The sequence below is a fragment of the Coccidioides posadasii genome, chromosome 2, assembly GCF_018416015.2.
Source record: "Coccidioides posadasii str. Silveira chromosome 2, complete sequence".
NCBI classification, from domain to species: domain Eukaryota; kingdom Fungi; phylum Ascomycota; class Eurotiomycetes; order Onygenales; family Onygenaceae; genus Coccidioides; species Coccidioides posadasii.
In genome coordinates, this window is record NC_089408.1 from 5,376,728 (window position 1) to 5,404,562 (window position 27,835).

Here is a 27,835-nt window from a genome sequence, read left to right on the forward strand (position 1 = left end):
GTCTCGATGTCTTGGTCAAATACGGAGACAAAATATACGGAGTATCCCGAAATTCCACGGTAGGGCAATGGAAATGGGAAAAGGATGATTGGGCGTCTGCTTAAATTCTCCTTCTTTGGAAGTATCCATTTCCCCTTAGAAAGGTCCCCTCAAGAAAAGCTTCTTGATGGTCGCAAGCAGGCTAAAATAGCGGGTGCCCAGTGGTGACGGGCTTCTCTGGGAGCACAGTTCGCTTCGCTTGTGAGTCTCGCCAACAATGCGCTGCTTTCGCGGCACTATGCAATCGCATTATGATGTCGCAGGGGTGCCTGCACGCTGCCCGCAAGATTGAGCATGGGTGGGACAATATCCGATATGGATTCATATAAAACAAGTACCGGTTATTCTGTGCCCTGCATCAAGTCTGGACACAAGCTTTTACGCAAGGGTTTGATGCTTATGCACTTGGGAGATCTCCTAGCAAACCAGGGAGTCACCTACTTGTCAAGTAGGCTCTGCACCCATTGTTGTCAGTTGAGCCACACCTATTCAGAATGATGATCGCCGTAATTCTGGCGACGCTATGGGCGGCTTCAGCTCTTCCCAAAACATGGGCCCTCCCAACGTGGCCTTCGCCTGCCGACGAACTCGAAGATCTTATGTTCCTCCACACCGGCTACCGTGCTCGAGGATTTGCTGCCGGCGTAACGCCATGCTCTTTCTCCAAACAGGGCCCTTCTCGAATTGCGTCCGCCGAATGGCTTCGTACTGCGTTCCATGATATGTCCACCGGGAATGTTTTCACTGGCGTCGGTGGCCTGGACGCCTCGATTATGTACGAGATAGGTGGAAATGGAGGAGAGAATCCCGGCCCAACATTCAACAATACCCTTGAAACCTTCACTCCCTTCTTCTCACCAAGAGCCTCTATGGCCGACCTGATAGCCTTGGGAGTGCACACCGCCGTTCGATCCTGCGGGGGTCCGATAGTCAAGGTCAGAGCGGGAAGAATCGATGCGACTTCTCGAGGTCCTGTTGGAGTGCCACAGCCTGAGAACTCCCAGAGGACGTTTATCAACCAGTTTGCGCGAACTGGATTCAACATCTCCGAAATGATCGCCTTGACGGCTTGCGGGCATACGTTAGGAGGAGTTCATGCACAGGATTTCCCCCAAATTGTGAAACCGGGGACGGTGCAAAATGATTTCCAGTTGTTTGACTCGACCCCAGAATTCGACGAAAAGGTAGCGTCTGATTTTGTAAAAGGTGTTCACACCAACCCACTGGCAGGAGCCCTTGCACGTACGAATACACGAGACTCTGACACGAAGGTGTTCACTGCGGACAACAACAAGACGATAACAGCGTTGGCTGATGCAGCCGCGTTCCGAGATACATGCGCGAAAATGCTCCAAAGAATGATTGAGGTTGTTCCATCCGGAGTGAGCCTGACGGATCCCATTTCGCCATACGAAGTTAAACCTTCGCACCTTCAGCTCGCGCTGGCCGGAAATGGTAGTACACTGTATTTCTCCGGTGAGATTCGGGTCAGGACGACACATCAACCAGCCAGTGCAATTGCGAAAGTGCAACTCTTGTTCAAAGATCGCCGAGGTGGTACAGATTGCGATTCCTGTACAATTGGCACCGAACACAAGGGAAATGCGGCGGGTTTTGACGACAAGTTTGCTGTGCGTACTGTCTTGATCTAATATATACATATTTTATGGAATCACCTACTGATGAGGTGCGCAGTTCTACGGATTCTCGGCCAGTTTACCGGTTGATACGTCCATCTCTAGTTTCAAGGTACAAATCACTTTGGCCTCAGGTAAGGTAGAGGTGTACGACAACAATGGATTCGAATATCGTGTACAGGACACGATCATGCTCCAGCCTAAACAGAGCTGCTTTAGCAAAGCCGATTCTGCTGGTAATCTGACAATCACCGCTGCTGTAAGTCTCCCTACTTGTTGCCCTGAATCGTTCTATCAACGGCTGACCGACCCGAAGATCCGAGACACAGTAGCATCGCCAAATGTGACTCTTGCTCTATTTATGAAAATACCTCGAGACTGCTGTGTTGTCCCCGCGCTGAAGACAAAGATGATCGCTATGACAAAGCAAAGGAGCATCGGCCCATATACCTTGTTCTCAAGCAGCTATGCGCTAGAACCCTTCTTGAAATCTAGTACAATATTTGACGTTTCCGTGACAAGCGGAGGCAAAGTCATATTGGACAGTTTCAAGCGCACCGCCGAGTTAGGGTCGACGTGTGCGTCCTTCGGCTCAGATGGCCCTACCAAACCTGAGTTCAATTACGAGGGCTGCTTTACTGACAGCGTCGCCTCGAGGACTCTTACCGGGAAAGCGTCCGCCGACGACGAAATGACGATTGAGAAATGCGGCAGCCAATGTAAGGACTACCAGTTCTTCGGTCTCGAATACGGGAGGGAGTGCTTTTGCGGCAATACAAAAGGCTCAAGGAGCGTTAAGGTCGAAGAATCTGAATGTTCCATGGCCTGCGGAGGCGATAAATCCAAGGTTTGCGGCGCGCAAGATCGCCTGAACCTCTATAAGAACACAGCTTGGATCCCCACGATAAACCTCGATATTGCGGGATACAAATACCTTGGATGCTATGAGGATTCGAGGGGCAGCCGTGCGCTATCAGAGAGCTTTGTGTATAGCGACAAGATGACGGTGGAAATGTGTGCTTCCTTCTGCGGTGGGGCAAATTATTTCGGCGTCGAGTACTACAGCGAGTGTTATTGTGGTGCTACTCTATCGCCGAAAAGTTCCAAACAGCCAGAAACAGATTGCAGCTTCCTCTGCTCTGGGAACAGTACTCAGTACTGCGGTGGGAGCGACAGGATCAATGTGTATATGAAGGAGCCTGTGCCCTCAGGCTGTAAGGTCGACGCAACATCCCCAACTAGACGTGTGTAAAGGGGCTCTTACGATATATATCTAACATTGGCATGCACTCGAGATATAGATAGACCCCTGCTAGGAACAACTAAAGTAATATTTAATATTTTGCTGGAAAGATGGAAATTGAATAAACATAACCAAAACAAACGTACGTGCTATACCGTTTTAATCTTATTCAGAATGGGATTGATTTCTGGAGCAGGAATTAAAGCTTTCGCTTCATTCAACATCCCATATCCGCTCTTCAGAACAAACCACCAAGGTAGTGGGACGATTTTCGCGGTTTAAAAATCATGCGGTGCCGGAAAAATGTTGAGAATGGTATTTATACACCGATTCCCTCCACTTTGGCCATGAATTCATCCTTCCCCAAAAAAAAAAAAAAAAAGAAAAGAAAAAAGCGTTTTCGGTCATGAGGATCATTATCAAGTTGATCCTCTGCTGAGACTTCAAGCGCTGGAAAAACTAGACTCTGTGACTAAAATCGGGCTGGGTTGGCGTGGGAAAGCCAAGTGTTTGCCGAGAAAAGGGTACACCAAGTTAGCAGGAAAAGGTAGGGTCAACAGTCTTTTAAAGGTTGTCGAAGCTGAATTCTCGAAGAATCACTTCATGCATTGTGTGAATTGTCGGTATCATAGTGTTAGGTCAATGACATTCTAGATCGACATGAAAGGCATAGAGTACCTCCTACAATGTCTTCCTGGAATCAGTGATTGCATTCTTTGCACAGCTTATGCCGAATCCTGAGGCAATTAGGCTATGAGTTTTTAGTTTTGTTCGCCTCTTTGTGCGTGATATATGATGTTACGTTCGCGGGTATGAAGGCTTCCGGCAAAGTTTCCGTGAGGGAACTCGGATCCAGGGACGAAAACATCACCAAACTGATGAACTGGGGGCGCCAAGCAGCCCAGGCTGAATGAGAACATCCTTCGACCAGTTGCGACTCTCGTTACCGTTTGAAACGCTGACCAGACTTCTATTTTGGCAACATTGTGCCTCTGCACCATCATTTTTTCGTTCTAGACGGGCCCGGCGGCTAATTGTGTCTGGCACTTCTCCGACGCTTTTCGATCGGTAGGATGATAATGATCGATGACTTTGGCTTCCATTGAGACAGCTAGCTATTTATTACCTTAGATCCTAGCAGCACGGTTCTCGAAGCTCTCGGCTCGGTGAGGATGAGCCACGGCAGCTCTCCAGCTGGCGCTTCTACAGAGCTACCACTTCTCTAAGCTTTGGCAGAGTGTCAATTCCATAGTCTGTGGTCCAATTGCCATGGCTTATTGGAGAATTTGAATCGCAATAGAATCCTTCTATTCAGTTTTGATTTCATCTTGGTTCTCTCATGGCATTGCAGCAATCTGTTGCTGACATTCAGGTATATAAGGGACAGCTTTCCCTTCGGGCTCATGATATCCCCATTTCTGCTCCTTACAAGCTTCCTCAATCAGTGTCGTTGGACCAATCCAGTCGTCACCCTTAAAAAAAATAACACTATCCATCAATTAGAATGCGTCTTCGAAGTTTCCTCTTATCTATCGCTTTAATCGACGGTATTCTTGCCGGTAGTTGGGTGAAGGTCGAGCCCTTTCACACCAAGGCGCTCCGGGCTCGTCGGGGCCAAAAGGACGGTTCCTTCACCCCTGGCACAAGCCCAGGTACAGGCGGATCCTGTGGAGACGCGTTTGGAGCCGGGTTCACCGAATGTGCCACGAGCGGTGTATGCTACAGCCCTGACGAAGGGGACACTTGCTGTAGCGAAGGATGTAGGTGGAACCAATATATCAATGGTTTCTAGGCTTTCTTAGAACACTGAAAGCTTCTCTAGACCCGTGCCCAGCCGGTTCCTTTTGTCTGGCCGCAGGCAAATGCTGTCCTGACGTGAGCCCCCAGCAACCCCTTTTGAAATTGTACCTGAGATCCAGGATAGCTGACTGACTGTTCTTCCCAGGGGCTGTCGCCCGAGGAATGCGCCGCTAAGCTCAGCGTAACACTGAGCCTTACCAAGCAGCCGCAGCCTTCTCAGCAGCCGCCCGCTACGAACACACCTCCACCGCCTGCCAACCCTTCCTCCGCAAAGCCTCCAGTCGTTACCACTCACGTCTGTCCAAGTGGTCCTCATCCTCCTTATCCAACCGGTAGTCCCAACGCCACGATCCCTGGAAGCGGCAATCCGAACAGGCCGTCCGATCTACCGGAATTCACTGGCGCTGCCAGCCCGCAGAATGGCGTACAGGGTGCCGTCGCCGTTGTCGCTTTGCTTGGGTTTGTTCGGAATTTCTTGTGAAACTGTTTGTATCATGTTATAGATTTATAGATTTGTAGATTTGCATCTACCATTGGAGCATCTCTACGCTTCTGCAAACTTTGATTAGAAAGCCTTTTTTGTGTAACTATTGCCGGTGTTTTCCAACGTGTTCCAAGAATACGCATGCCCAGGGGGATAGGGTAGTAGTGGACATACTCTCTGTACATAAACCCCCAGTCTCGTGTTGCGCGCTGTCACTAACAGCCGAACAAGTGGACATGCATGTCACCAACTAACTGACGATCGGCATGGAGAGGTCGCATGGCGCACCGGGATAAGCGATGCTGTCGCGACCAAGCAGCATGGAGAACGACGACGAGAGATCGCCGTTGACACCGCGCGCTGGCGAAAGGCGACCGCCGGCAGACGCTCGAACCTTAGAGGGCCTGGGCCGGGGAGGGGAGCGGGGCAGCCCCGCCGAGATTACCTCATACCTGCAGTGCATCAGGTGAGTAACATCAACAGAAAATCTCTCCCGCCCAGCTTGCTGCCAGCTTTCCTCCCCCTGCGCCTGAACCTCCCGTCCGGGCTCAATTGCACCCGTCTATCAGCTTAAATTCAACCCTACGTTCAACATTCCTCTTCTAGCTAAGCTCTCGTTCCCAGCCATGTCTGGTTTTGATCAAGCAACCTCGCTGGGCGCCTGGAAGGCCCTCGAGGAGCACCATAGCTCTGCGGGCAAGGACATTTCTCTAAAGGAAGAGTTCCAGAAGGATCCCCAGCGATTCAGCAAGTTCTCCCGCACGTTCAACAACCCCGCAGACGGCTCTGAAATCCTGTTTGACTTCTCCAAGAACCTGATCACCGATGAGACCCTCAAGCTCCTCGTCAACCTGGCCAAGGAAGCTGGTGTCGAGAAGCTTCGCGATGAGATGTTCAACGGTGATCCGATAAACTTTACTGAGAATCGTGCCGTCTACCATGTTGCCCTGCGCAACGTGTCCAATGGGCCCATGCAGGTCAACGGGAAGAGTGTCGTGGAGGAGGTCAATAGCGTTTTGCAGCACATGAAGGAGTTCTCAGAGCAGGTTAGAAGCGGAGAATGGAAAGGATATACTGGAAAGAAGATCAAGACTATCATCAACGTCGGAATTGGCGGTTCTGATCTGTAAGCTCCTTTTCTTGTGCAGCGTCAGCACGAGGAGTGGCCACTGATGCTGACAATCAACAGCGGTCCAGTTATGGTCGCAGAGGCTCTAAAGCCATATGCTGACCGCAGCCTTACGGTGCACTTTGTCTCAAACATCGACGGAACACACATCGCTGAAGCACTGAAAGAATCCGACCCTGAAACCACCCTCTTCCTGATCGCGTCCAAGACTTTCACGACCGCCGAAACGATCACAAACGCTCAAACCGCAAAGGCCTGGTTCCTCGCGACAGCTAGAGACGAAGCCCATATCGCTAAGCATTTCGTCGCTCTCTCAACCAATGAAGCTGAAGTCACAAAGTTTGGTATCGACAAGAGGAACATGTTCGGTTTCGAGTCGTGGGTGGGCGGTCGGTACTCCGTGTGGAGCGCAATTGGCTTGTCCGTTGCTCTTTACATCGGCTTTGACAACTTCCACCAGTTCCTTGCTGGTGCCCATGCTATGGATAAACATTTCAGGGAGACTCCCCTCGAACAGAATATTCCGGTTCTCGGAGGCCTTTTGAGCGTTTGGTATAGTGATTTCTTTGGCGCTCAGACTCACCTGGTTTCGCCGTTTGACCAGTACCTACACCGATTCCCTGCCTACCTCCAGCAGCTCTCGATGGAAAGTAATGGCAAGGCCATCACCCGATCCGGCGACTTTGTCAAATACACCACCGGTGCTATCTTGTTTGGCGAGCCTGCCACCAATGCCCAGCACAGCTTCTTCCAGCTTCTCCACCAAGGCACGAAGCTCATCCCAGCCGACTTTATCATGGCTGCGGAATCACACAACCCCGTCGAAAACGGCAAGCATCAGCGCATGCTTGCTTCCAACTTCCTCGCTCAAGCTGAAGCTCTGATGGTCGGAAAGTCTCCCGACCAAGTTCGGGCCGAAGGAGCGCCAGAAAACCTCGTTCCTCACAAGACCTTCACAGGTAACCGCCCGACAACCTCTATCCTCGCTCAGAAGATCACTCCCGCCGCTCTGGGCGCTCTCATCGCATATTACGAGCATGTCACCTTCACCGAGGGCGCCGTCTGGAATATCAACTCGTTCGACCAGTGGGGAGTCGAGCTTGGCAAGGTCCTTGCAAAGAAGATCCAAAGCGAGCTGGAGACAAAGGGCGCAGGAAGCGGCCACGATGCTTCCACAAGTGGGCTGATTGCCGCTTACAAGAAGAAGGCCGGTCTTCTGTAAACCTATCAGCAGTAGACCAATCCAGCACTACAAGATAGTTTTGTGCATATAGCTATGTATTAAGCATAGTGTTGTGAATTAATAAAAACTCTTGACAAAACCGGATGAGTGTACGTTTGCCCTTAAAAAGCACTCTGTACTCTGTAAAGTCAGGGTGAATAAAAATATTTTGGATCAATCAGCATGGGGCTAGTGTCATCACTGTGTGGTTGAAATGCGGCGCATGGAACCTGTGATTCGTTTCAATATTTCGTTTTTTCTTGAAGCTTCTTACCGTTGAATAACAAGGGGGTTCAAAGCGCTTTTCAAACAATTTTCTTTGTTTTTGGATGATTGGTTGTAAACTCTGATCAATGTGTGAGGACAGATTGTTCATCCCTGCTGGCCCATCGGCACCGAGTTCCCACCTTCAACTCTCCCTGGAAACTCCGAAACCCCAACCCGCACTGCCTCCAACGGCCCGGGACGAGCGGACCGAATAAACGCAAATCATGTCCATACTATCGAGAGTATCGCCCTTTACGCAACTCGTATACGCCCGCGCAGTCATCCTGCTCCTCCTGTGCGGCGAGTTGGTGTCTGCCGGCAGACTGACGCATTCCCATGATTTCGCGAAGAGGACGTATAAATATGGCCAGGGCGTGCCAGTTAGTTGTTTAAACCGGACGATGTGAGTCAATTGGCCTGCCTTTTCCCAGTGAGATCAGGCAGAAGGTTTCGACCGTCTTGCAATTCGGGGATATATAGTTAACCTAACCATTGATGCTCTTCCGAACGCAGAGACGCCGGCGAACATGTAAGTTATGCGGTTTCTCGCCCGGAACCATGAACACCCGCGAATGGCATTATCCCACGCCGACCAAACGCAAAATATGTCCATTTGACTAAATTCTACCAAAAAAAAAAAAAATTTTTATAGGTAACCGATTCCTCGGGCAAACTCCAATACATCCCTTTCCCCACTTGCAACGAAACCTCCGCTCCGCTCTCCTTGCGCTACGGTGTCTCCGAAACTGTAACCTGCACCATCGACTCCCTCCCGGACACCCTCTACCACCTCTTTGAATACTACGTCCACTCCGACGCCCCGCTGGCATGTCGCGTGCCCACCGTCCCACTCCTCGAGCCCTCGAAACATTTCGACCCTGGCGCCACGGGAGAAGGTAGCCACGATGCGTTTATGGAGGGCGGTGCTCCAGCACCATTTACGCCGTTGACGATTGCGCTGCAAGGGACGCTGCAGAAAAGTCATTTGCATGTTTGGTCGGATATGAATGTTTTGATTCATAGGTCGGCGGACGGGAGCAAGAAGAGGAAGACGGGGAATAAGGCGAAGAAGATGCGGGGACAGATTGTTGCGGGCGCGGCGTATTCGATTCCCTCGGTCGATGTGGTGATGGAGGCGGATAGGAAGAAGAGTGGGGATGAGAAGATGGAGGTTGGAGATGTGCGTGTTCCCTGGGACCCGTGGAAGGCGGGAGAAGGTGCAAAGGTTCTACGTGGTGAGCCGTTGACATTCAAGTTTCATGTTGGCTGGGTTCAGGAGACGAATGTTTCTGGGCTGGGGATGTCGCAGGGTTCCAATATGACGCTCTCCGAATTTGTGTATAACTCCCTTTTGTTTGTGGGCGCCGGATGTTTGGGAGCAGTCGTTGCTCTGTGGTGGGACCATTATAAGCGGAGACGGAGTAGCCTGTGGAATGGCGATGGACTCCTGGGCCATCCTGTCGGGCAAGGCGGATTTTTCGGTCGAAAAAGCCGTGGGGTGTCAATAAACTTAGGAAATGGAGGAAAAGCGAATGGATACGGAGGGTACGGATTCAATGGCAAGAATGGGGCAAGCCAGGGCTACGGAGGATATTCAAGCGGAAAACGAGATTGATTGGCAAATTTTGGAGATTCTTTGTGAATGTTTCCTTTTAACAAATATATATGAGTGTATATCAGAATCCATGTATTTGTCTGAAATAAACTGCCTAGTAACCCATCTAATCCCGTAATAGTACATATGAAAAAAGAACCATTGTATCCTCAGTGCAGTCAGATGTTCTTCCTGACATCTGCCGTCCGGTACAACATCAAGCATGTTTTTGCCATCCAGCACATGGTCGACATCTGTGGGCACTTGTATTTACACGACCAACGATAGTGTCCCCCGCAACCTCACTGAGCCCCCAAGATAATCCCAAGTGAATGCAACAGTGTTTAATACTACCTTTACCAACCCTGTTTTCTCAATTTCTCACATCTCGCAACCGTTTGCTGAAATGAGAATTTAAATAGCTTTCTCCATCGCTTCATTCTCACTTCTTTCCTCAGCTGGCCCCTCCGGACATAAAATCTCTGCTCTCTCTCGTGAACACGCACTTTGTTCGCTGCGCACCGGCTCTCCATTAGCGACAGGGCCTTCCCAACATCAAAGTTCCGCACATGATCCACTGCCACCGTGCGGCCCAGAGACGGCGACAGACGTAGCTCTACTGCCGAGGAAAGACTCTTTTTGGTCTCCGATCTCGAAGGAAGGCGCTTGTCGTACATATTCAGCATGTTTTTGATGTCTTGTCCCCAGAGGCCGTCGCTGGGCGGCGATTGTCGGGGACTTGGGGCAGGGCTGGTTTTGGGAATAGGGTTTGCGGAGATGGCACGAAGGATCTGGTCGACTTCGTTTAGTTGTCCGGGCTTGCTTGCGTTCTCTGTGGAGGGGGTTTGGGCGTTATTCGCATTCGGGGGTGCGAAGTGCTGATTGCCAAATTTGGAATGAGGAGCTGAGGTCGCCGCCGCTGCAGCAGCCTCAGCGGATGTGCTTGTGGTTAGGGTTCGTTTTGATAGTGCGGCCATTGAGCGAGAAGGGGAAGCGACAGACATGAGGCGGAGGCATTGTCGGCGTGTCTGTTGGGCTTTTATTAAGCCATTGACGAATTGTCGGACCTCCATAGCGGAGGAGATGTGGAAATCAGTCTGCTAAAACCACAATTCAGGCCCAGCTTTGGATTCGAGACTCGATGGAAGGACCGGCGGGTGCAGCGAGCGGAGAGGAACGGCACGTCGACTGATTGAGTGATGATGGCATTCCAGTTGCCATCGAACTTTTCCTGGACGAGCATATATATCACGTGACTTTGATTATTAAGTAATTTGTTACTAATTAACATGGGCCAATCATGGTTGGTTAGTTAGTTAGTTAGTTAGTTAGTGAGATAGATAAGATAAGATAGTAAGAGGTAGGATCAGATCAATCACGGTTTCTCCCCGCGAAGCCGGACGACTAGTTGCAAGCAGGACTACGGAATATGCAAAAGGGGTTCTTTCAAGCCACCTTGGATAAGAAGTCAACTATTTTTCCATATCTATTTAGATTCGTCTTATCCTTCCGTTTTTACGCTCCATGATGGCTTCTATCACCATCGCGACCCTCCCCCGCATGACCCGGGAGGTCCTTTCTTCTTTGCTCCTCTCCTCCACAAGCGCCAGCAAGGTCGCCATCATTGATGTCAGAGATTCAGGTTCGCACATGATCCCATCAAAAGCGCCTCAAGAATATTGGCTCATTTTTTTTTTTGGCTTGTCACGCAGACCATGTTGGAGGACATATCCTCTCGTCGACTTGGATCCCCAGCTCCTCGTTGGAGGCACATATTCCAGAACTCATCCGCACCCTCAAAGATAAAGAACAAGTTGTCTTTCACTGCGCACTCAGTCAGCAGCGAGGTCCCTCCGCGGCGTTGAGATATGCTCGGGAGAGAGCCAGAGTCCTTGGTGAAGAGGAAGGAATCAAACAAAGGGTTTATGTCCTCGATGGTGGCTTTTTGCGTTGGCAGGAGAAGTACGGAGAGGATCAAAGTTTGACGGAGGCTTATGTGAAGGATATCTGGTTGGATTACTGAGCGCGCTTGTCTATTTTACAAAAAAACTGGAAGACACATCGGTGTCTCTTTTCAACTGTTGAATATGGCGCTGGGCTTGGAATAAGTGGAGAGGCGTTGACTGGAACTCGGACATTTTCTGTTGGGGCCCAAGTGGGATTTAGCATAGATAAATCACTATCTAATAGAATATCGTGTATACATCGAGCAGGGAAATCTCGGTATGTACATACCAGCGCACTACGCGTAATATTTAATTAGGAAACTATCTGCAACAACTGTTTTAGGCTGGAACCTGTCCACCAAATCCCACAGGCCTTCTCATCCCGCCTGCCTCAGGTATAATGGCCATAGCTTTATAAATTCTTCCCATGCCTCCCCCCCCTCTCTCCACTAGCCGCTTCCATCCGGCTTCTATATTCTTCCTTTTAGTCTCATCTTCAGCGCGTTTCATTAACTGCGCTGCTCTTTCTGATATACCCAGGGAGTGCAAAAAGCTTCCTTGCTCCGTGGGTCCGTGGACTTCGACGCCGGGACTGGCACTGATCGCAGAGTCGGCCAAAGCAATGAAGTCCACATCGGCGCTCAAGTCGACTTGACCAGGTGAGGTGAACGGAGACACTAGCTTATGGTCCTTAATACCGCGCAGTGAGTTGACGGGTATTGAATGCGATGGTCCATAATCCAAAATCAATGCAGCACCAGCAGGTTTCCGGGTGGTAGGGATTTTGCTATTTGAATGCCCTCCAATTCGGCGGGCAAACTCCTGTACATATCCCTGACTTTCGGGGCTAATTTCAATTGTCGATCCGCGGGTAGACTTCAGAGCCTTGTACCGTTCAGACATTTCAGGCATAACCATTGAAGCCGGAGTTGACGTTTTTGCGAGGGACAAACGGAATTCAAGGCGATTTTCAGCGTGCATCTGCGATGCGGGATTAACGGACACAACTAGCTCCCTCCATTGTGTTGGGCTAGATGAGAGCGGTTGACGGAGCGTAGTAGGACCGGTCGGGGTGATGATTGTTTCGGAGGGAGGGGATGCAACGCATTGAAATGCATGGATTGGAAGAGCGTCGAAAAATTCGTGAGCAATTATGAATGGTACATCATTATCACCTGTTCCAAAAAGGTCTTTCCTTAGTCTCTGAATCTTCCGGGGCTCTGAGGAAACGAACCTTGTGGGAGTGACCGAATATGTTCTGTCCATACAACTGGGACGCCCAGATGTTTGCTCGTACTCCGGTACCCTACTTCAATCTCCTCCATAGGTGCATCCCCGCATAGCATCTGCTTTTGTATATCCCGGAGAGTAGGACTCGCTTCCACAAGGTAAACCGCCTCGATACTCGAGGAGAAACTCTTGAAATTTCGCACAGACTTCAGACAAATCGCATGAGCCACTTTTCATCTTTCGTCAGGGTCGACATCCGACTTACTCGAAGCATATCAGCCATGAGAGTGCCCCTTCCCGGGCCAACCTCGATCAGTTGAACACCGCGGCTTCGTCTCCCTTGGGCCATCCATTCCGTCACCATCCAGACACCCAAAAGCTCACCGAACATCTGTGAAATTTCCGGGGACGTGACAAAGTCTCCCCTTCTCCCGAACACTTCAACCCCAGTCGAACCACGCGACGTGTAGTAGCCGCCTTCGGGCGATGTGAGGCATTGTCGCATATACGCAGCGATGGAGATCGGGCCGGCAGTCTAGTCCACATCCCCATAATTATTCAGTACGCCAAAGAGAACATAACATAAGAGGGCCGAAAAGAGGTCAAAATTCAATTGAAGAATCGTACGAACATTTATCACATCAGCGATGGTCTTCGCCAGCGGCGTGGACCACTGTCTCTGGGGTGCGGAGGACAGGTATCGTTTTGCTGCAGACGGCGTGGCCAGTCGAGAACATCGACTGGCTCTTGCCAATCGATTCACTATCTGGGTGGCACCATTGCTCATCTTTTGTGGATGAGGAAGATTGTCTGTCGCGTGGGTCTGGGAGAGATGAAGTTGGTCGTCATTTGAAATGGAACTTCCAAGGCCGAAGTTTGTTCCAACAGGAGCAGCCGGGTGAATATTCCGAGAGCCATCGGGAATTCGAATTAAATTTTGACCCGCGAACGATGGGGAAACTGTTCCACCACGCTCTCCGCAATATTCGAATTTGATCGCATTTCTGGGAAATCTTAATCGATGGGCATTAGTTATATGTGAAGCGACTAAAATAATAAGCTACGGACTGGTCTAGGAGTTTGACTAGAGACGTGAAGCCGGGTCTCATACCGCCCATACGTTAACAGCATGTGACGCTCATTCAAACATATGCAATACCAAAGTATGTCCAGATTTGAGTTATAAACGGGTCTCAATCTGCTCTGTATCCTCTCTCTCAACTTCATACTTACTGTCATCGGCTCCCTGATGGCTGGTCCCTGGTTGACCCTGCTCCCCGTAACCAGACGCCAGCATCCTGCCGGCCAGCTGAAGCTTCAACCCTTTCAGGATTTCCTGCAGACGATGCCGCAACAATTCCGTTCTCGCTTCTGGGATTTGAGCTTCCAGACCTTCAATCCTGCTCTTAAGCTCCTTGATGGCTTGCTCATTCTGGTCTATCGTCCGGTGATCAACCTCCTCGTCAACGACTTTCTCCACAACAAGTTCCTCACCGAAATGTTTAGCAAACTTCCTGCCTATATTGATATCATTAACTGCGAAAACAACCTGTTCAATTCCATCCCATGTTTCTTTCTCCTTTGTATCCCTACCCGATCCATTCAATAGCACTTTTCTCCAGGCCCTCGCAATCTCCTCGACAGGATTGCCGTACGCGCCGCACCCCCAAGCCCCCAGGACCACTCTATCAACGCGCTTCGCCTGGAATATTCTCATCACAGCGCGCATCTTCTTTTCAACAACTTCCCTCTCTTCCGGGTGTGTGTAGCTTCTTTCTCCCTCTTCGATTTCAGGAAATCTGAGCATGGCGGCACTCACCACCCCTACATACTTCCTCTTACCCTTTGCTAAATTATTCCCTTCAGATGTCCCATCTCGGAAAATAAGCACATCCGGAGTCCACACTCCGCCGACCTCCGGAAGTCGGTAAAACGACTCTTGCAATGAAGGATACAGCGTAGTGCGCACGCAGAGAAACTCCTCCTGAGACGTAGCACCGTTAAGCACACCGCCGCCTGGTCGAAGTGGAGAAGCCATGTTTAAAACCCCCACACCATTAGCAGTAGGGGACGGAGCTCCTGCATGGAGACGAAGTGCCGCAGTGATTGTATCCACTGCATGAATACTGATCCTCGGATTAGACCTTTCAGGAGCGTGCTCGGGGTCCGGAGCCGCTTTAGATCCGCGGCGATTTAATGGGTGCTCATTCGGAGGAGGGTCCACGATCAATTCTGTGCTTTCAACACCCTTGCGTGCTCTGGAGTCGGATGCCAGCAGGGCAGGAATAGACCGGTTGATAATTGCCTTGGCTTGCTTCGCGCGAGCATCTTTACGGAAGGATTGCGGTGGAAGGACGACGGAGGGTTTAAGCCGACCCATTGGTAGCTAACAGTGCTGGCCCATGCAGGATCCTCGACGAGGATGATTTCCGAGTCTCAAGCTATCGCAACGTTCGTTGAGCTATCGCGTCGATGAATCTTTCAGATTCATGGTACTCCGTACGGAGTAGTAGTGTATGAAAGAGAGATATTTGTAAGGAAAATAGATCATAAAGAGCCGGAATCCAATGCTCGAAGTGCTACGTCCTCCGTTCCTCCGGAGTACATATACTAGGCCAGAGGAGCATCTGAGAGAGCTCAACTTCAGAGAGTCAAAAGCCACCAAGGTGCCGGTGACGTCATCAACCAACCCGCCAAGCCGTTTTGACTTCGCGGCGACATCGTGAGGAGACAGCAAGGTACCCCGTTTACGGCGTCTGGGCGAGCTTTTAACATGGGTTAAATCTGATGGATTCTTAAGGATGTATTACACTGTTGGGCGAAATTCAAAAAGGGACGAAATTCAGAACGGAATTTGTTGATTGTTAGGAAGGCGAAAGGGTCGAACGCGCAATGAGAGCTCTCAAGCCAATAACTAGTCTCTACTCCGTACAGCAAAAGCAGTCAGAGACTGGCAAAAAGCACCGCTTGACGTACTCTCCAACACAAAGCATTTACTTTCGTAGCAGATTGGTACTTAACACGGACGATAATACCTCCATAGCCGTCAAGATATCCCGGCGTCGGCTCTGGATATTTGTTACACAAGAGATTATATGCACGCCTCTTCCTCGGCCTGATCTTCCGAATTTCAGGCATGCACGATCGCAGCAAACTCCGAGAAGGACGGAGGCTAGCAGTAAAGCAGGACAATATGGTGTCAGTGAAATTGGAACACTATATCTCAGTAATCGGCCATCCAATGTCCCATGATGCAAAAAGGGTAATAACCGCCTACCACCGGCACAGCGCGCCTTTCCTTTATGCTGGTACTCGGCCCCGTTGGGTGAGTCGAAAATACAGCGAAGGGGCACTCGAATAAGTTTCTACGATGTTAGACTTGACGTTATTAATCCCCTCAATTCAGGACCGAGAGAAGAAACAAAAAGAACAAGGTCGACAAAGTCGACAATGTCAAATAAAGAGCACGACGGAATTATTCCAAAGCTACGTTAAAGAGGTAAAATGCGAATAGTGTACATGGATCCAACCTTAGGCCAAATATCTAGCTAGGCCAAAATTTGGGTTCGAACCCGAAGAAAATCAGCAGAGTCCAGATATGGGGCAAATTTTCAAATCATATTTCGTAATGAGATTGCGATGTTTGGGTGAAGTGTCCGCCAAAGCTCTCTTTTATGTTTCGGGGGGAAGAAGGTGAGTGATACAATCGTGGAGCTGCGTCAGGTAATTTCGGGTTTGATGCGAATGTGCAGGATCCTTCCGTCCGCCTAGGAGTTGCCATCTTTTGTCAGTGATCCGTCGTGTGCCATCGTAAAGAAGTAAAATCAACTAACTTTCTGGTTATTGAACTTGGTGACAACATCATCAGCACCACGGCGGTCTGCAAACATCATTTCGGCCATTACAGCAGGATACGTTGCGATGAGCCGGCATCTCAACATCCTGCCGCCTACTGGTTCAAAGGCCGATTGTATGTCTTCAGCTGTAGTCCCAGGAGCAAAGTTGCTGCCGAGTACTATGGTAGGTCCGGTGGCTCGGCCCTTGATGCTCAGGTCTGGGTCCGGTAGTGCAGATGACAGTAGACGAGCCTCCCTGGTAGTGTAGCGAGGTATGTCTGCAGTTCGCGTGTGTGCGGTGCGTGCGGGCTCGGCGTTTCTAGTGGCTCTGGCACCTCTGGTTGCCGTGCGCTGGATCAAGGATTCTAATTCAGTACATGTTTCAAGAGATAGAAACAGAAAACTAAACAATGAGCCACAAGAGCATCACTACCTTTTCAATCCTTCTGGGAGCTTCTTTCTGCGCTGGCCTTTTGGCAGCTGGTGCATTTTCACTTCTTACTTTGCTGAAGAACTTGTCCGTTGAAGCTTGCTTGCGGCGCCTATCACGAGCTGGAAAAAGGAGAACGGGACGTCAGATCAACAGCCTGAACATCATCCCAGGTAGCTAACCGAGGAGGAACGTGTGTACTCACCAGCATGGATGATTTCCTCAAAGGATGGGGCATTCTTTGTGCTATCCTTCTTTTTCGCCGCCATAGCTCCTGGTTACTGCTCAAACGACGGAGGAGAGTTCAGCTGCCGGTGGGAATAAAAGGTGATTCACTCATGCGCACGGGAGTACCATCATAGGCGTTATCCCAGGGTTAACAAGAGTGTGGGATCTCAGCTCCAAAGAACACACAAGACAAGTGCTTGCAGCAGCTGGCATGAAACGGCGGGCAGCAGGCTGATGCTGGAGTCTGCTCAACCTCTTCTGCTCGCGCCGCCGCAGCTGGCCCGGGTCTCACGTGACCCGCTAGTGTTGAGGCTAAAAATAAGGATGGTCTTGGCACCGCTAGGCCAGGAACGGCAGTTCTGCTAGTTTTGGAACAGTCAGCCCGGCGCGCGCTTCAGGGGCAGCAACATCGTCACGGGCCTGTCACCATGACAATGGCACAGAGAAAGGGGACGCACACACTCAGTCATCGCGGTAGATGCCGCCTTTCATCACCCGTGAATTGTGTCCCCTTTACGTAAACCATGTTGCTGTTTTGTCATGGCAACGCGAGCGTGTTCAGTAATGGGGAATGTACCTCACAATTGCATCATCTGGGACACATTCCATCCCCAAGCACTGCTTGCCTGCTGCTTGACGCTTCAGATATCCGTCATGCTCGAGCCTTGCCGGCCGTCAAGTCTCTCTCTCTCCGGCTCATCTTCGAGGGGTGCTCTTTCCCTCGAAAATCTGCTCTTTACTCTTTGCTACATCATCTTTGGATGGCCTGGTTTTGACATAGCCTAACCTATCATCACTCCTTGACATCCAAAACTCCCTTTGTTCCCTTCTGCTTCTTCTTTTTCAGGTGCTCCCGATTGTTGAATCGGCGGGCATCTAGATCTCGTCTTCATTTCGGCAATGGCTTCTTTTTGGCACCGTCTGTTCGGGCGTGAATCCAATTCCGCTGACCGGAAGCCGAAGGATTCTCCCAAGAAAAAGCTTGCGGGCCACCGCCGAAGCATATCACAACTCTTTTCCTCGCCAATGAGGAAGTTCTCCGATCGTGAAACCAGCCCACAACCTCCCCCACACCCCCCGACAAAACACAGAATAAGGATATCTTGCCATGAAAGGATCCATTACCCCATATATAACCCCGATGACCCACGGCACAATCCAGAGGTTCGGAATCGACCACCACGCAGAGTTCTACGGAAGAGTCTGGATCAAGCAGCCGCACCACGAACAGTATCCCCTAAAAAGGCATCGCCGTCAAAATCTCTCCGCCAGGCACGTTCCAACTTGAAGGCGCTGGCAGACAGCATTCGACCCAAATCCATTTTCAATCGCAAGAGCATTCCATCTTTCCCAGAGGCTACATCCTCCGCGCCTGAACCTGGTCGGTCGCAACTTGGAACTTTACCCTCAAAATCCGAAGACGGAGCTTTCGTCCACCGCTCCCTTCCTGTGGATATTCCATCGAATTGTTCTGCATCAAAGGCGACAAATAATGACCCACAACCGAAATCCTTCTCCCCTAGCACCGCCGCGATGTCCGATGAGGCAACGTCGCTGTATGGAACTAAGCCATCTCTGAAAACCAAACTTTCCTGCACCCCTATGTTATCAAGACTTTTCGACCGCCAGAGCCGTCGGACTAGATATTCTAGTGAACTTGACTCTCGAAAGTCGTCGAGTGATGCCATAATTGCGGGAACAGGCTTTAATAGGAACAGTCAACTGAAAACGGATGACGATGGTGGCGACCTGTCAGGCGATGATATTTTCGGTCCTCTATGCGATATGGAAACCCCTTCGTCTCGTCATGGCGCCCCAACTAGACCACACATCCGATTCAAAATTCACGATCCCACCAGATCCCCTCATTCAAAAAATCCTGAACCAAATGTCTTCTTGAAATCCCCCATTCCTTGCTCAACCACAATCGAACACGACTCGAAGGTGTCTGACGATGCAAGTATCAGTTCACCTTCATGTCAAACTACCGTTAGGTTGCCTTCGAGCTGTCGCCAGGGTTCTTCACAGAATTCTGATTCCCGTCTTTCGCTCGAACCGGGCATGTGGATGTCGAGGAAAAATTGGTTGACTTCACAGCCGCCTATTCATCCTCCGTCCGAATGCAACACTGAAAAAGATCCGAATTTCGGTGCCGAACTATGCCGTACGGACTGTCAAATAGCCGAAAGCGATGATTCTTTAGTAAGTAACCCTCTGTTAGGGCGCTGGCTAGTTTCCATGGGGGCGTTTGGGAGTGAGAGTGAGCTCAAACTCTTCGATGCATTATCCCTCTCAGGCTCTTCCGGATCTCCAAAGAGCGTAGAGAGCAAATTTACTTCTTGCCGCCACGGCGCTCTGGCTAGCCCCAACCAACAGAATCAAATGACTGGTGACCAGAGTGAGCTCCATCCATTCGTGTCCGACGAACCCAGTGATGTGGCCAATGCGAGTGATCAGCACCGTTATTTGAGTAGATCAACGATAGCTGGTAGCTCAGACGGCGGGCAGGAGACTGCTCAGGCTCCTTCTGGGGCCAACCAGAATGGTGCGATAGTCAATTTGAACCCTCGTATTTCAATGCTCAGGCGCATTCTTAGCGAGTGCCACCAAGATCCTATTGATCCATTACCTTCCGGTCTGCAGTTTATGATTGAGGCTATTGATCGAACCTCTGGTCTCGAACTAGATTGTGCCGACGAGAAGGAAGTATTCCAGTCACCCGCGAAGTTGTTTCCCATTGGGTTGTCGGAATCACTACGCGAGGAACAGCTTCGTTTGAGGAGAAGCTCTTTGAGCCAGTCTGAGGCTGGGCAGAGGGAATGTGCACCCCCGCTTACTGAGAATTTGTGTACAGAAGACGGGTCTCCGCGGAAGCGCAGCTGGCATTCAAATATGCGTTTGTCAATTTCTACTGATTTGCTGGCGCCCATATCGCTAGGTGACTCTTCGGATCACGGAATTACTCCAAAGATATGCTCCAGCACTGACACGGGAAGAAGTGCCGGAGTTTTGAGTCGGAAGGAAGGATCTAGTTCTGATTCACACGGTTCTAGTCAAAGTGAGCCGATGAGTAGCACCACCTACGCAACGACCTTTAGTTCTATCTCAAGCATTCGGGATTTTGACAAGGCCAAAAACCAAAACACATTCAGCTCATATAAGGAGGTGGCCAAAGGGTCTGACGTTGGTAGCGGGAAAAGGAATATCTAGCTTCAATTGGTTACAGGCAGGAATGGAGATATGATGTCAGTAAAGCATCGACTTGAGCTTGGGAACAGTACCAAACGCAGTTCTCTTTTGTTTTGTCTCAATGGCAAGCTTGAACTGTTGCAATCCGACTCCTCTCATCTGATGCATCGGGTGAGATATTCTTGGAGAAATTCCTTTAGGCCAGTATTTGTTTTTCATTTCCCATGGAGTAGGTGGCTCTCTCTGGGACTCGCTTTTGCCAGTTAGTTTCAAAGTAATCTGGTTTGGGGAGTTGTTAGGGAATTGAGCACTCTTCCGCCGTAGGCTTTTTCTCTGTATCTTATATCATTGGGACACAGAAAATAACTAGGAGACATTCTGGTTTAATGGAATGCATTTTTTTGAGATTTGGTCTTTTAGGTCTTTTTGTTTATGAATACACGCAAATCTTCAAGAAGCAGAGCATCGAACTTGCCAAACTTATCCTGCAAGGAGGGTGTTATTTCGAAACGAAGTAAATTGGATTATTCAAACAGGATCTCTCAACTTGTTTCGAAACCAGCTATGTTTAAGAGACACAGGAGACTTCAAAAGGTGATGATTGAGGAATTAAAGAAGCAAAAGAAAAGAATATCCTGTAACAATTAATAGCACCTGAGAGGAGAAAAAGAGGAATAAAAGAACCAAGTGGGGAGAAAAAAGAGGCCAGCATTAAAATAAAATAGACCTATCCTCAGCGAATTTTTAAATAAAGAAGTAATAATCAGATTCTCTCTGCAAACGCATGCAATATGCAAAGTTATCGCGCAGGAAAAAAAGAGACAGCGGAAAAAGAGAAGAGAAACAAAAGACATCAAAGACAACAGGCCGAGCAGAGCATCACAATCAGATTCATTACGAGTCAAAAAAGCAACACCCATAGTAAACCCTTAAAATGTCGACAAAGAAGTAAAAAGGAAAAAACAAACAGAAAACAGATTGGAATCTTGCCCCACAGTGGCCTTTTTGTTTTTTCCCCTCATCAACTCAGGACATAAAGGAAAAAAACCAGCCAGGGAAATAATTCCGGGTATTCGTCTTTTGAGTAAGGAAACATGGCAAATCGAGGGAAAAAAAGAAAAAAGAAACCAAAGGAACCTTCGCAAATGCAGACCATCCATCCCACCTGGAAAGTAGCTCAGGGCGCCTTAAGACTGCTCTTTTCTCTGTCTATGGATTGTTTTGGTGGGACGCGCTTTTTCTTTTGCAAAAAAAAATCGTCACTTTTCGGCTGAAACTTCGTCCCATTCCGTCTCTCCATTCTGATGATCAAAGCCACGCCATGCCCATGTGTACATACGTGTGGATTAATAACAAATTTTGTAACCATTCCTTTCGTAGTTCCGAAGCCTGGGGTTTCCTAGGAAGAAGAGGCATCAAAATCCAGGTCTTTGGACTGCTATCCCGATGTCATCGTTATTTACGAAGCACCTGCACTATCGTCTTTTCCTTGGGCATGTGATTGCTGTGCGACAGCTGGGCGGGATTTTGTTAACTGAGGAGAGGTCGGGTTTGAGGGTGGTGATGTCGCTAGAGAATCTCCAGTGTCCAAGGACGCCAGGGCACTGCCGAGTGTTAAAAAAAAAAGAACGTTAGTAATTCCGATCCTAGCATTCGGGATTTTCCAAGGAAAGGAGCGGACTGCAATCCTCACCTGAAAGCATTTGTGGATGCAGACTCCTTGTCGTCCTTCTTTCCGCCTGGGGGAGTTCCGGTCCGGCTGCTTGCTCCGCTATCCTCACCGCCGCGAACAAGATTGCCACCTGGGCCAATAGTTCGACGACCGCTGCTGCTCCGCGAACCTAAGAGACTCGAAGGGCCAAAAGAAGTGGGCTGGTTGGTAGTTCTAGGGGCCTTGAGACGGCGAAGATCATCGCTACCAACTTTGCTTGAGGCATAGTCCAAAGGAGGTTGGTTTCCATAGCCTCCGGAAAAGTTCCTGGCGTCTCCCCGACCAAGTCCAATACCGCCGCTACCTCTGCTGGCTTGTTGGCGTTTTCGTTCCATTTCCTGTTCTTGTTGGGCGCGAGCGGCCTTGTAATCACTGGTTAGCTTGGATGGTGCAAATGATAGTTCAGCCTTTACTTACTTGTTCTCGAATTTCTTGGATGGTTTTCGGACCCTTGTCGGCATCTTTCGAAACCCAGTTGGCTTTTCTGAGATCGATAATGTCCTACGAGAAGAATTTAGTAACGTGCGCTCGCCGGAGACAATTAAATTTACAAATACTCACCATGAGCATAAACTTCAATCGACTTGGAAGACCTGGAGTCTGGACCATTTTGTCGATGCGCTCGAAGTAAGCATTCATCATCATGTGGCCCTTGTCGGAGCTTCTATCCAAAGTAGCACCAATAGTACGCAACAAATTCGTCAAACTTTCGATTTCGGCCTCCTCGGGAACACCTTCGTAGTCGACAAGTTTCTTCACACACTCATGCATAATTCTATCCGACAGCATGCTCAGTTTAAACAGCTCACCGATGAATTTGACGAGACCAAGACCTCTTCGCTTGGCAGCAGCGGCAATATAGTATTCATCGGACAACATGGCCGCTTCGTCGGTGGTACCCTCTGGTTTTGGAGGCAAATTCACCTTCCATCCACGCTCGAACTCCTCTTGACAACGATTCAAAAGGTATTTTCTGAAGAGACTACCTCCACAAACGACGTTGCCATGCTTGTCTTTGATATTCTCGTCCTTGATTTCTGGGCTCATGCTCTCAAGCATGCGCATGCAGAATTTGGCATAAAGAGGAGCCCAGTGCGCTTCGTCTGTAGCCTTCTCGAACGTAAGCTGAATGACCTGTCTGAGGGTGCGACCGTCGGATTCATCCTTGGACTGGGCTACAATAGCAAGGATCTGGTCAGAAATCTTATCAAATTTTTCGGGAGTCATCTTATTGAGATTAGACTTGACTTTTCCTTGCACAACATCCGGTGGAAGGTGACCATCAGGGCCAACAAGGTTTTGTGCCCGACCGATGCTGCGAGGTTTCCATCCACCGGATGAGGGAGCAAGCGGCTCAATCTTTTGTCCAGCAGTAAGAGGCATAGTCTTGTTGGTCTCTTCCTCCTTCTTAGCAGATTTGTGGGCTTTGCTGGCAGAACGTCCACCACGATGGCTGCCGGAGCGAGGAGATCCAGGGATTTGCTGGGCGGACGAGGAGCTTGTTCTGCTCATCGGAGGGCCCATCGTTAAGCCACCTGGACCACGGCCAAACTGGCCGAAATTTCCACCCAAAGCCGTTCCACGCATGCCTGAAATGGGGAAACGGTCCTGACCACCAGATGGCATCGTTTGAGTTCTTCCAGCTCCTTGGAACATGCCCATTCGGTCGAAAGCACCTCCTCCGACCCCGGTTCGAGAAGGAGTCCTATTAACAACTGGAGTTCGCATAGCAGAACGAGAATCTGTAGAGCCATCGCCCACCGTTTCACGGACTTTTGTATCCCAGTCTAATGAAGGCTTTTCCTTGAATACATTCTGGAACTGAAGCAAGAATTCTTTGTTATACTTGAACTTGCGATCAGAAGGTGCATTGACGTTAAACGCGGGACTTGGGGAAACAATGGATGGCGGATAAGAAATCTTGCTGGGGTCTTCCAAAAATCTAGCAGTTTGTAGCGATTTTAAAGCAGCACTTGGCTGTGGCGGCTCCACTGTTTTGTTGGTCTCAAGTTTCAAAGCTGCAGGCTTCTCACGCTTACCACCCGGAATATTCTTCGGCGGGCCCATAGACACGTCGGAGACTGGAGTAGCAGCGCCGCTTTCCGCAGGAGTTTGAACCGCAGGAGACTCCGCGGGCGTCGCAGCTTTATTTGTAAGGGCGGCAAATGCGTCCGCTTTCTCTTTCTTGCTAGCCTCGCTTTCAGCTGCGGCAAGTTTCCTCAAACGTTCCTCTTCCGCTGCTTCAGCCTCAGCCTCAGCCTTCTTCATATTGGCCTCGTATGCTTCAGCTTCTTCTTTTGCCTTTCGGGCCGCCTCCTCCTTCTCGCGTTGTTTCTTCTCCTGGTAAGCTTTCTCTCTGGCGAGTTCTTCCGCCTCTTTAGCCGCTAGCTCTCGTTCAATAGCATCAAAGTCAATCTCTTCCTCCGCAGGTTCCGCTGGCTTCGGCTCCTCTTTGAGTTCGGGTTCCTTTTCCGGCTTCTCCGCTTCTTTCGCCGGAGCAACAGGTTCCGTAGTATCCGTAGCGTCTGTGGAGGGTTTTGTGGGTTCAGGTTGAAGGCTTTCTTGCGATTTCTTCAGCTCCAAAGCCTTCTGCTCTTCAGCTGCTTGCTCTGCAGCCATGCGAACTTTTTCATGGAAAGACTGAATCTTCTCTTCTTGCGTCTGAACTTTACTTTCGGCTTGCTCTTGATCGCCACGGCTAGCGGTGCGAGGGGGAGGAGTCGAGGAAGGGGTAGTGCCTAATTTTGCTGGAGAAGGAGTAGCACGAGCGGGAGAATTACCCTGTCTATCAAATGCAACCACGTCGCCGCTATTGGGGTTTTTGATAACAACACCAGAGGATCTTTTGGGAAGAACGAATTGAGGGTTAGGGGAAGGGCTGCTAGTTGATCTATTAGGTGTGTGACTAGGTGCCTGAGTCATGGAAACAGAGGATTGCTGTCCGTGACCGAGGCTAGATCCAGGGCGTTCAGCGGCGGGGGCTTGCGGGGTCGAGGTTTGTAGCGATGCCGTTTGAGCAGGGGGGTTGGCTGAACCTGCGTACTGATTCGGCATGAAGGGTGGTTGAGAGCCCATGTACGGCTGTCGGGCAGGACCAGAAACCAAGTGTGGCATGTGCATCTGATACGGGTATTGGGTTGGGTAATAATAGCCGCCGGTCTCGTAACTCGCGGGAGGAGCGTAACCCTGAGATTTAATCATAGTTAGACAATGTTCAAAATTTCCACTCTCGGGTGACAATGTGACAGGAAGCGGCGGGATCTGAATTTTATCTGAACGCCTTCGAGGCGCAGGATTGAAGCGTGTGCCATTTTTATTCTTAGGGAATGAATTGCGACGACCTGAAAACTGGGGAGGGAGGTGTTGCTTTACTTGTTGATGTCCCATATGTTGTGCATAACCAAAATGTTGTGCCTGCATCGGTGGGTTCGCCATAGGGACGTGTGTTGTTGGGGGTGTTGCGGGATTTGCGCTCGCCATGGCAGGGCTTCGAGCGGATTGATGGGGAGAACCTTGGAAGGGGCCCATGGGTCGCCCTTGCGAGTGGAAGTGACCGCTACGCTGGCCATGATGCGATCTGTAGGTCGAACCTGGAGAATTATAGGGAACCTGTGACTGGTTATAGTTTCTTCCTCTCCCACCTTGAGCATGATATCCTCCACGTGTTGGCCCGCTTGGGATATTATGACCACCCATATCCCCGTGTGCAGATTGCGCCGATTCCCGTCGGGCATGGTTGGGCTGGGGATTGTTGGGTAATGGAGGTTGTGAACCTGGTCGTAGGTTTCTCTAAAAATAAAAAAAGCACAGGCGTGAATAAGCATCATTTGATACCTATTGCCAAAAAAGCAAAAAAGGAAGAAGTAATCCTCAATCATTGGTGGGGAAGAAGAGGAAAGGGTACTTACATTCAAGTCATTTTGCTCCCCAGAGAAATTACCGAAGTGCATATTTCCAGGTCCCTGGATATGGGATGGTGGCTGGCGACCTCCGCTGAGAGTTTGAGGGATAGGTGATGGCGAAGAATCAGGTGAAGTGATACGATTGTTAACTGGGGAGACGCCGAGTGACGACTGCTGGTTTGCTAAAACTGCAGCTCCCATCGACGGAGAGCTCTGTGAGTCGCCAAAGCCGAAGCGAATGTTATTTGGGCGTCCTGAGACAGGACCGCCATTTGAGATAAAACCAGTCGCGCCAGCAGCGCTGATGGTCATTGAGGGTTTTCTTGCATGATCATTTGCGGCAGGATTTCCGTTGACGATGGTGGGGCCACCGGCACCGGGAACAGGAGGGTTTTGCATAGCTGGTTTACCATTCACTTGAGAAGTTGAAGGCGACTTGCCATGCTGAGATCCTTGAGCCGTTGTTGACACGGGTTTATTCGCCGAATCGCCCGCAGCAACTTGCGAAAACGATTTCTTTGTGGCGTTAGCGTAGGAGCGAGGAGCGCTCGGCACAGGTACAGGTGTCAACGGTGAGGTCTTTCCGCTGGAAGACTGTCCTTGGGATGTGCTTTGAGTTTGTGGTTGGAGGTTTGACGTCGAGGGGTTCGATGTCATTACAGGGAAACTCGTTTAGCACGTGGTATTCTTGGGAATAAGAGAGCGTGATGTCGTTAAACGGCGAGTAGTGATCCTGGATTCCAAAGGTCAAGGTCAGCTTAGGGTCGAAGTTGGCTCAACAAAAATTGCTACAAAGCCACACTTGAAAAATATTGGCAGTTTGGTGGAACAGAGAAAAAAAGAAAAGACTGCTAAATCCACATGATAACCATGTTATTCACAGGCTGAGCAAAAGAAAATATGTTAACAGAGCGAGAAAATAAAATATTCATTTTTTTTTTTCCCCCTTTGAAAAAATTTGTGCTGGTGAAGCCTGGGAGGGCAGTTGATGAGGCTCTGCCGAAAAAGAAAAAAAAAAAAAAATCCTGATGGTTGAAATTCACATTACTGTGCTTCTTCCCAAAGCCCAACTGAGACTGCCTGCAGGGAACCCAAAGTCAAGAAGCTGGAGAGCAACTTACAGATCCTGTATGATAAAGAATCCAGAAGACACTCAGCAGTGTGATGCTGTTTTCAGTGGCCACACAGCGGACGAGTGGACTGACTGAAAGAGATGAAAAAGGAGCAGTGATAGCGGGCGGATGGAACAGAAGAAGACTGTACTATCCGCGATCGTCCTCTTGCAAATAAAGAAGAGGATCCGCTGGAAAAAGAAGAGGACTCTGACTTTGATTTTTGGGTGATGGGTGAAAAGAGTATGGGGGGAGTCGAGAGGACGAGAGGAAGAGGAGGAAGGGCGAAGAGAAGAGGTTTGCCCAGGCAATTTTTTTTTTCTTCTTTCTTTGGTGAACGGTGGAATGCAAAAAGAGAACAAAGTTCACGTCACTCCATGTACCGTTCGTATCAGTTACCGTTTTTTACCACCGTTTCGGCTGTGTTTACACGAAAATGCCGCACAATGTACGAGTTTTTACAAGTACTAGTGGTATTTTACGTTGCGCTTCCTGGACAGACAAAAGGCGACGGCAGGAAGCCTGCTGAGGGCCAAATTTGGTGAAGAGCGCGCTCGTCTGGAGTCCTTTGACCGTTTCTGAAGACGGAGATAAACCACAGTAACCGTGTCTTTGGAGCCGGCCACACGCTGCAGCGAACGGCCAATTGGCTAACAAAGCAGGATCAAGCAGATTCTGACAGACGTGCACCAAACCCCCGGTCCTCGGAGACGTTTGACATCATCCAACTCGCCTTCACGCCATGGACCGGCTGTTACTGACTCCGCTGATCCCTAGACACATCCAAGCCAGATGTATCTTCTAAACCAGGACCTATGGCACTCTGAGACTCGGGG

At 49.8% G+C, this 27,835-nt stretch overlaps 10 protein-coding genes across 10 annotated transcripts; 6 read left to right on the plus strand and 4 right to left on the minus strand.

The window, feature by feature from the left end:
* Window positions 1-533: 533 nt before the first annotated feature.
* Window positions 534-2,928, plus strand: D8B26_004180 (uncharacterized protein; the record flags this gene model as incomplete). Its single annotated transcript, XM_066124400.1, has 2 exons — window positions 534-1,670; window positions 1,735-2,928. The coding sequence occupies 2 exons, from the start codon at window positions 534-536 to the stop codon at window positions 2,926-2,928; spliced, it is 2,331 nt and encodes a 776-aa protein (XP_065980481.1).
* A 1,318-nt stretch (window positions 2,929-4,246) lies between these two features.
* D8B26_004181 (uncharacterized protein) lies at window positions 4,247-5,271 on the plus strand. Its single transcript, XM_066124401.1, has 3 exons — window positions 4,247-4,679; window positions 4,742-4,794; window positions 4,865-5,271. The coding sequence occupies exons 1-3, from the start codon at window positions 4,424-4,426 to the stop codon at window positions 5,198-5,200; spliced, it is 645 nt and encodes a 214-aa protein (XP_065980482.1). The 5' UTR covers window positions 4,247-4,423; the 3' UTR covers window positions 5,201-5,271.
* Window positions 5,272-5,673: 402 nt separating this feature from the next.
* Window positions 5,674-7,861, plus strand: PGI1 (glucose-6-phosphate isomerase). The gene is made up of 2 exons (XM_003067820.2): window positions 5,674-6,329; window positions 6,393-7,861. Exons 1-2 carry the CDS (start codon window positions 5,830-5,832, stop codon window positions 7,552-7,554), a joined length of 1,662 nt encoding a protein of 553 aa, XP_003067866.1. The 5' UTR covers window positions 5,674-5,829; the 3' UTR covers window positions 7,555-7,861.
* Window positions 7,862-8,012: 151 nt separating this feature from the next.
* Window positions 8,013-10,603, plus strand: D8B26_004183 (uncharacterized protein). Its single transcript, XM_066124402.1, has 3 exons — window positions 8,013-8,224; window positions 8,335-8,350; window positions 8,474-10,603. The coding sequence occupies exons 1-3, from the start codon at window positions 8,046-8,048 to the stop codon at window positions 9,434-9,436; spliced, it is 1,158 nt and encodes a 385-aa protein (XP_065980483.1). The 5' UTR covers window positions 8,013-8,045; the 3' UTR covers window positions 9,437-10,603.
* On the minus strand, window positions 9,772-10,488 carry D8B26_004184 (mitochondrial 37S ribosomal protein bS21m; the record flags this gene model as incomplete). The annotated part of the gene is made up of 1 exon (XM_003067818.2): window positions 9,772-10,488. The coding sequence occupies one exon, from the start codon at window positions 10,486-10,488 to the stop codon at window positions 9,772-9,774; it is 717 nt and encodes a 238-aa protein (XP_003067864.2).
* A 207-nt stretch (window positions 10,604-10,810) lies between the features above and the next one.
* On the plus strand, window positions 10,811-11,635 carry D8B26_004185 (uncharacterized protein). Its single transcript, XM_003067817.2, has 2 exons — window positions 10,811-11,057; window positions 11,128-11,635. The coding sequence occupies exons 1-2, from the start codon at window positions 10,940-10,942 to the stop codon at window positions 11,436-11,438; spliced, it is 429 nt and encodes a 142-aa protein (XP_003067863.2). The 5' UTR covers window positions 10,811-10,939; the 3' UTR covers window positions 11,439-11,635.
* D8B26_004186 (uncharacterized protein) lies at window positions 11,454-15,056 on the minus strand. The gene is made up of 5 exons (XM_003067816.2): window positions 13,825-15,056; window positions 13,223-13,638; window positions 12,857-13,126; window positions 12,596-12,797; window positions 11,454-12,536 (listed from the first exon to the last, which is right to left on the minus strand). Exons 1-5 carry the CDS (start codon window positions 14,969-14,971, stop codon window positions 11,701-11,703), a joined length of 2,871 nt encoding a protein of 956 aa, XP_003067862.2. The 5' UTR covers window positions 14,972-15,056; the 3' UTR covers window positions 11,454-11,700.
* Window positions 15,057-16,055: 999 nt separating this feature from the next.
* Window positions 16,056-17,312, minus strand: D8B26_004187 (uncharacterized protein). Its single transcript, XM_003067814.2, has 4 exons — window positions 17,063-17,312; window positions 16,861-16,979; window positions 16,425-16,778; window positions 16,056-16,358 (listed from the first exon to the last, which is right to left on the minus strand). The coding sequence occupies exons 1-4, from the start codon at window positions 17,124-17,126 to the stop codon at window positions 16,311-16,313; spliced, it is 585 nt and encodes a 194-aa protein (XP_003067860.1). The 5' UTR covers window positions 17,127-17,312; the 3' UTR covers window positions 16,056-16,310.
* A 799-nt stretch (window positions 17,313-18,111) lies between these two features.
* On the plus strand, window positions 18,112-20,295 carry D8B26_004188 (uncharacterized protein; the record flags this gene model as incomplete). Its single annotated transcript, XM_003067813.2, has 1 exon — window positions 18,112-20,295. The coding sequence occupies one exon, from the start codon at window positions 18,112-18,114 to the stop codon at window positions 20,293-20,295; it is 2,184 nt and encodes a 727-aa protein (XP_003067859.2).
* Window positions 20,296-20,800: 505 nt separating this feature from the next.
* On the minus strand, window positions 20,801-27,275 carry D8B26_004189 (uncharacterized protein). Its single transcript, XM_003067812.2, has 7 exons — window positions 27,009-27,275; window positions 25,894-26,620; window positions 25,358-25,774; window positions 22,547-25,171; window positions 22,403-22,486; window positions 21,968-22,347; window positions 20,801-21,878 (listed from the first exon to the last, which is right to left on the minus strand). Exons 2-7 carry the CDS (start codon window positions 26,542-26,544, stop codon window positions 21,734-21,736), a joined length of 4,302 nt encoding a protein of 1,433 aa, XP_003067858.2. The 5' UTR covers window positions 26,545-26,620; window positions 27,009-27,275; the 3' UTR covers window positions 20,801-21,733.
* Between the last annotated feature and the right edge of the window lie 560 nt (window positions 27,276-27,835).

Excerpts from the sequence above, each read along its gene's own strand:
- D8B26_004181 (XM_066124401.1), top strand. The coding sequence starts at position 4,424 with ATGCGTCTTCGAAGTTTCCTCTTATCTATCGCTTTAATCGACGGTATT. Across the intron at positions 4,680-4,741 it reads CACTTGCTGTAGCGAAGGAT|ACCCGTGCCCAGCCGGTTCC; the intron begins GTAGGTGGAACC and ends AAGCTTCTCTAG. Across the intron at positions 4,795-4,864 it reads CAGGCAAATGCTGTCCTGAC|GGGCTGTCGCCCGAGGAATG; the intron begins GTGAGCCCCCAG and ends TGTTCTTCCCAG.
- PGI1 (XM_003067820.2), top strand. The coding sequence starts at position 5,830 with ATGTCTGGTTTTGATCAAGCAACCTCGCTGGGCGCCTGGAAGGCCCTC. Across the intron at positions 6,330-6,392 it reads GGAATTGGCGGTTCTGATCT|CGGTCCAGTTATGGTCGCAG; the intron begins GTAAGCTCCTTT and ends GACAATCAACAG.
- D8B26_004183 (XM_066124402.1), top strand. The coding sequence starts at position 8,046 with ATGTCCATACTATCGAGAGTATCGCCCTTTACGCAACTCGTATACGCC.
- D8B26_004185 (XM_003067817.2), top strand. The coding sequence starts at position 10,940 with ATGATGGCTTCTATCACCATCGCGACCCTCCCCCGCATGACCCGGGAG. Across the intron at positions 11,058-11,127 it reads CATTGATGTCAGAGATTCAG|ACCATGTTGGAGGACATATC; the intron begins GTTCGCACATGA and ends CTTGTCACGCAG.
- D8B26_004186 (XM_003067816.2), bottom strand. The coding sequence starts at position 14,971 with ATGGGTCGGCTTAAACCCTCCGTCGTCCTTCCACCGCAATCCTTCCGT. Across the intron at positions 13,127-13,222 it reads CCATCGCTGATGTGATAAAT|ACTGCCGGCCCGATCTCCAT; the intron begins GTTCGTACGATT and ends GATGTGGACTAG. Across the intron at positions 12,537-12,595 it reads TATTCGGTCACTCCCACAAG|GTGATAATGATGTACCATTC; the intron begins GTTCGTTTCCTC and ends TTTTTGGAACAG.
- D8B26_004187 (XM_003067814.2), bottom strand. The coding sequence starts at position 17,126 with ATGGCGGCGAAAAAGAAGGATAGCACAAAGAATGCCCCATCCTTTGAG. Across the intron at positions 16,980-17,062 it reads TGAGGAAATCATCCATGCTG|CTCGTGATAGGCGCCGCAAG; the intron begins GTGAGTACACAC and ends TCCTTTTTCCAG. Across the intron at positions 16,779-16,860 it reads CTCCCAGAAGGATTGAAAAG|CGCACGGCAACCAGAGGTGC; the intron begins GTAGTGATGCTC and ends TCCTTGATCCAG.
- D8B26_004189 (XM_003067812.2), bottom strand. The coding sequence starts at position 26,544 with ATGACATCGAACCCCTCGACGTCAAACCTCCAACCACAAACTCAAAGC. Across the intron at positions 25,775-25,893 it reads GGGAGCAAAATGACTTGAAT|AGAAACCTACGACCAGGTTC; the intron begins GTAAGTACCCTT and ends TTTTATTTTTAG. Across the intron at positions 21,879-21,967 it reads GCATCCACAAATGCTTTCAG|TGCCCTGGCGTCCTTGGACA; the intron begins GTGAGGATTGCA and ends AACACTCGGCAG.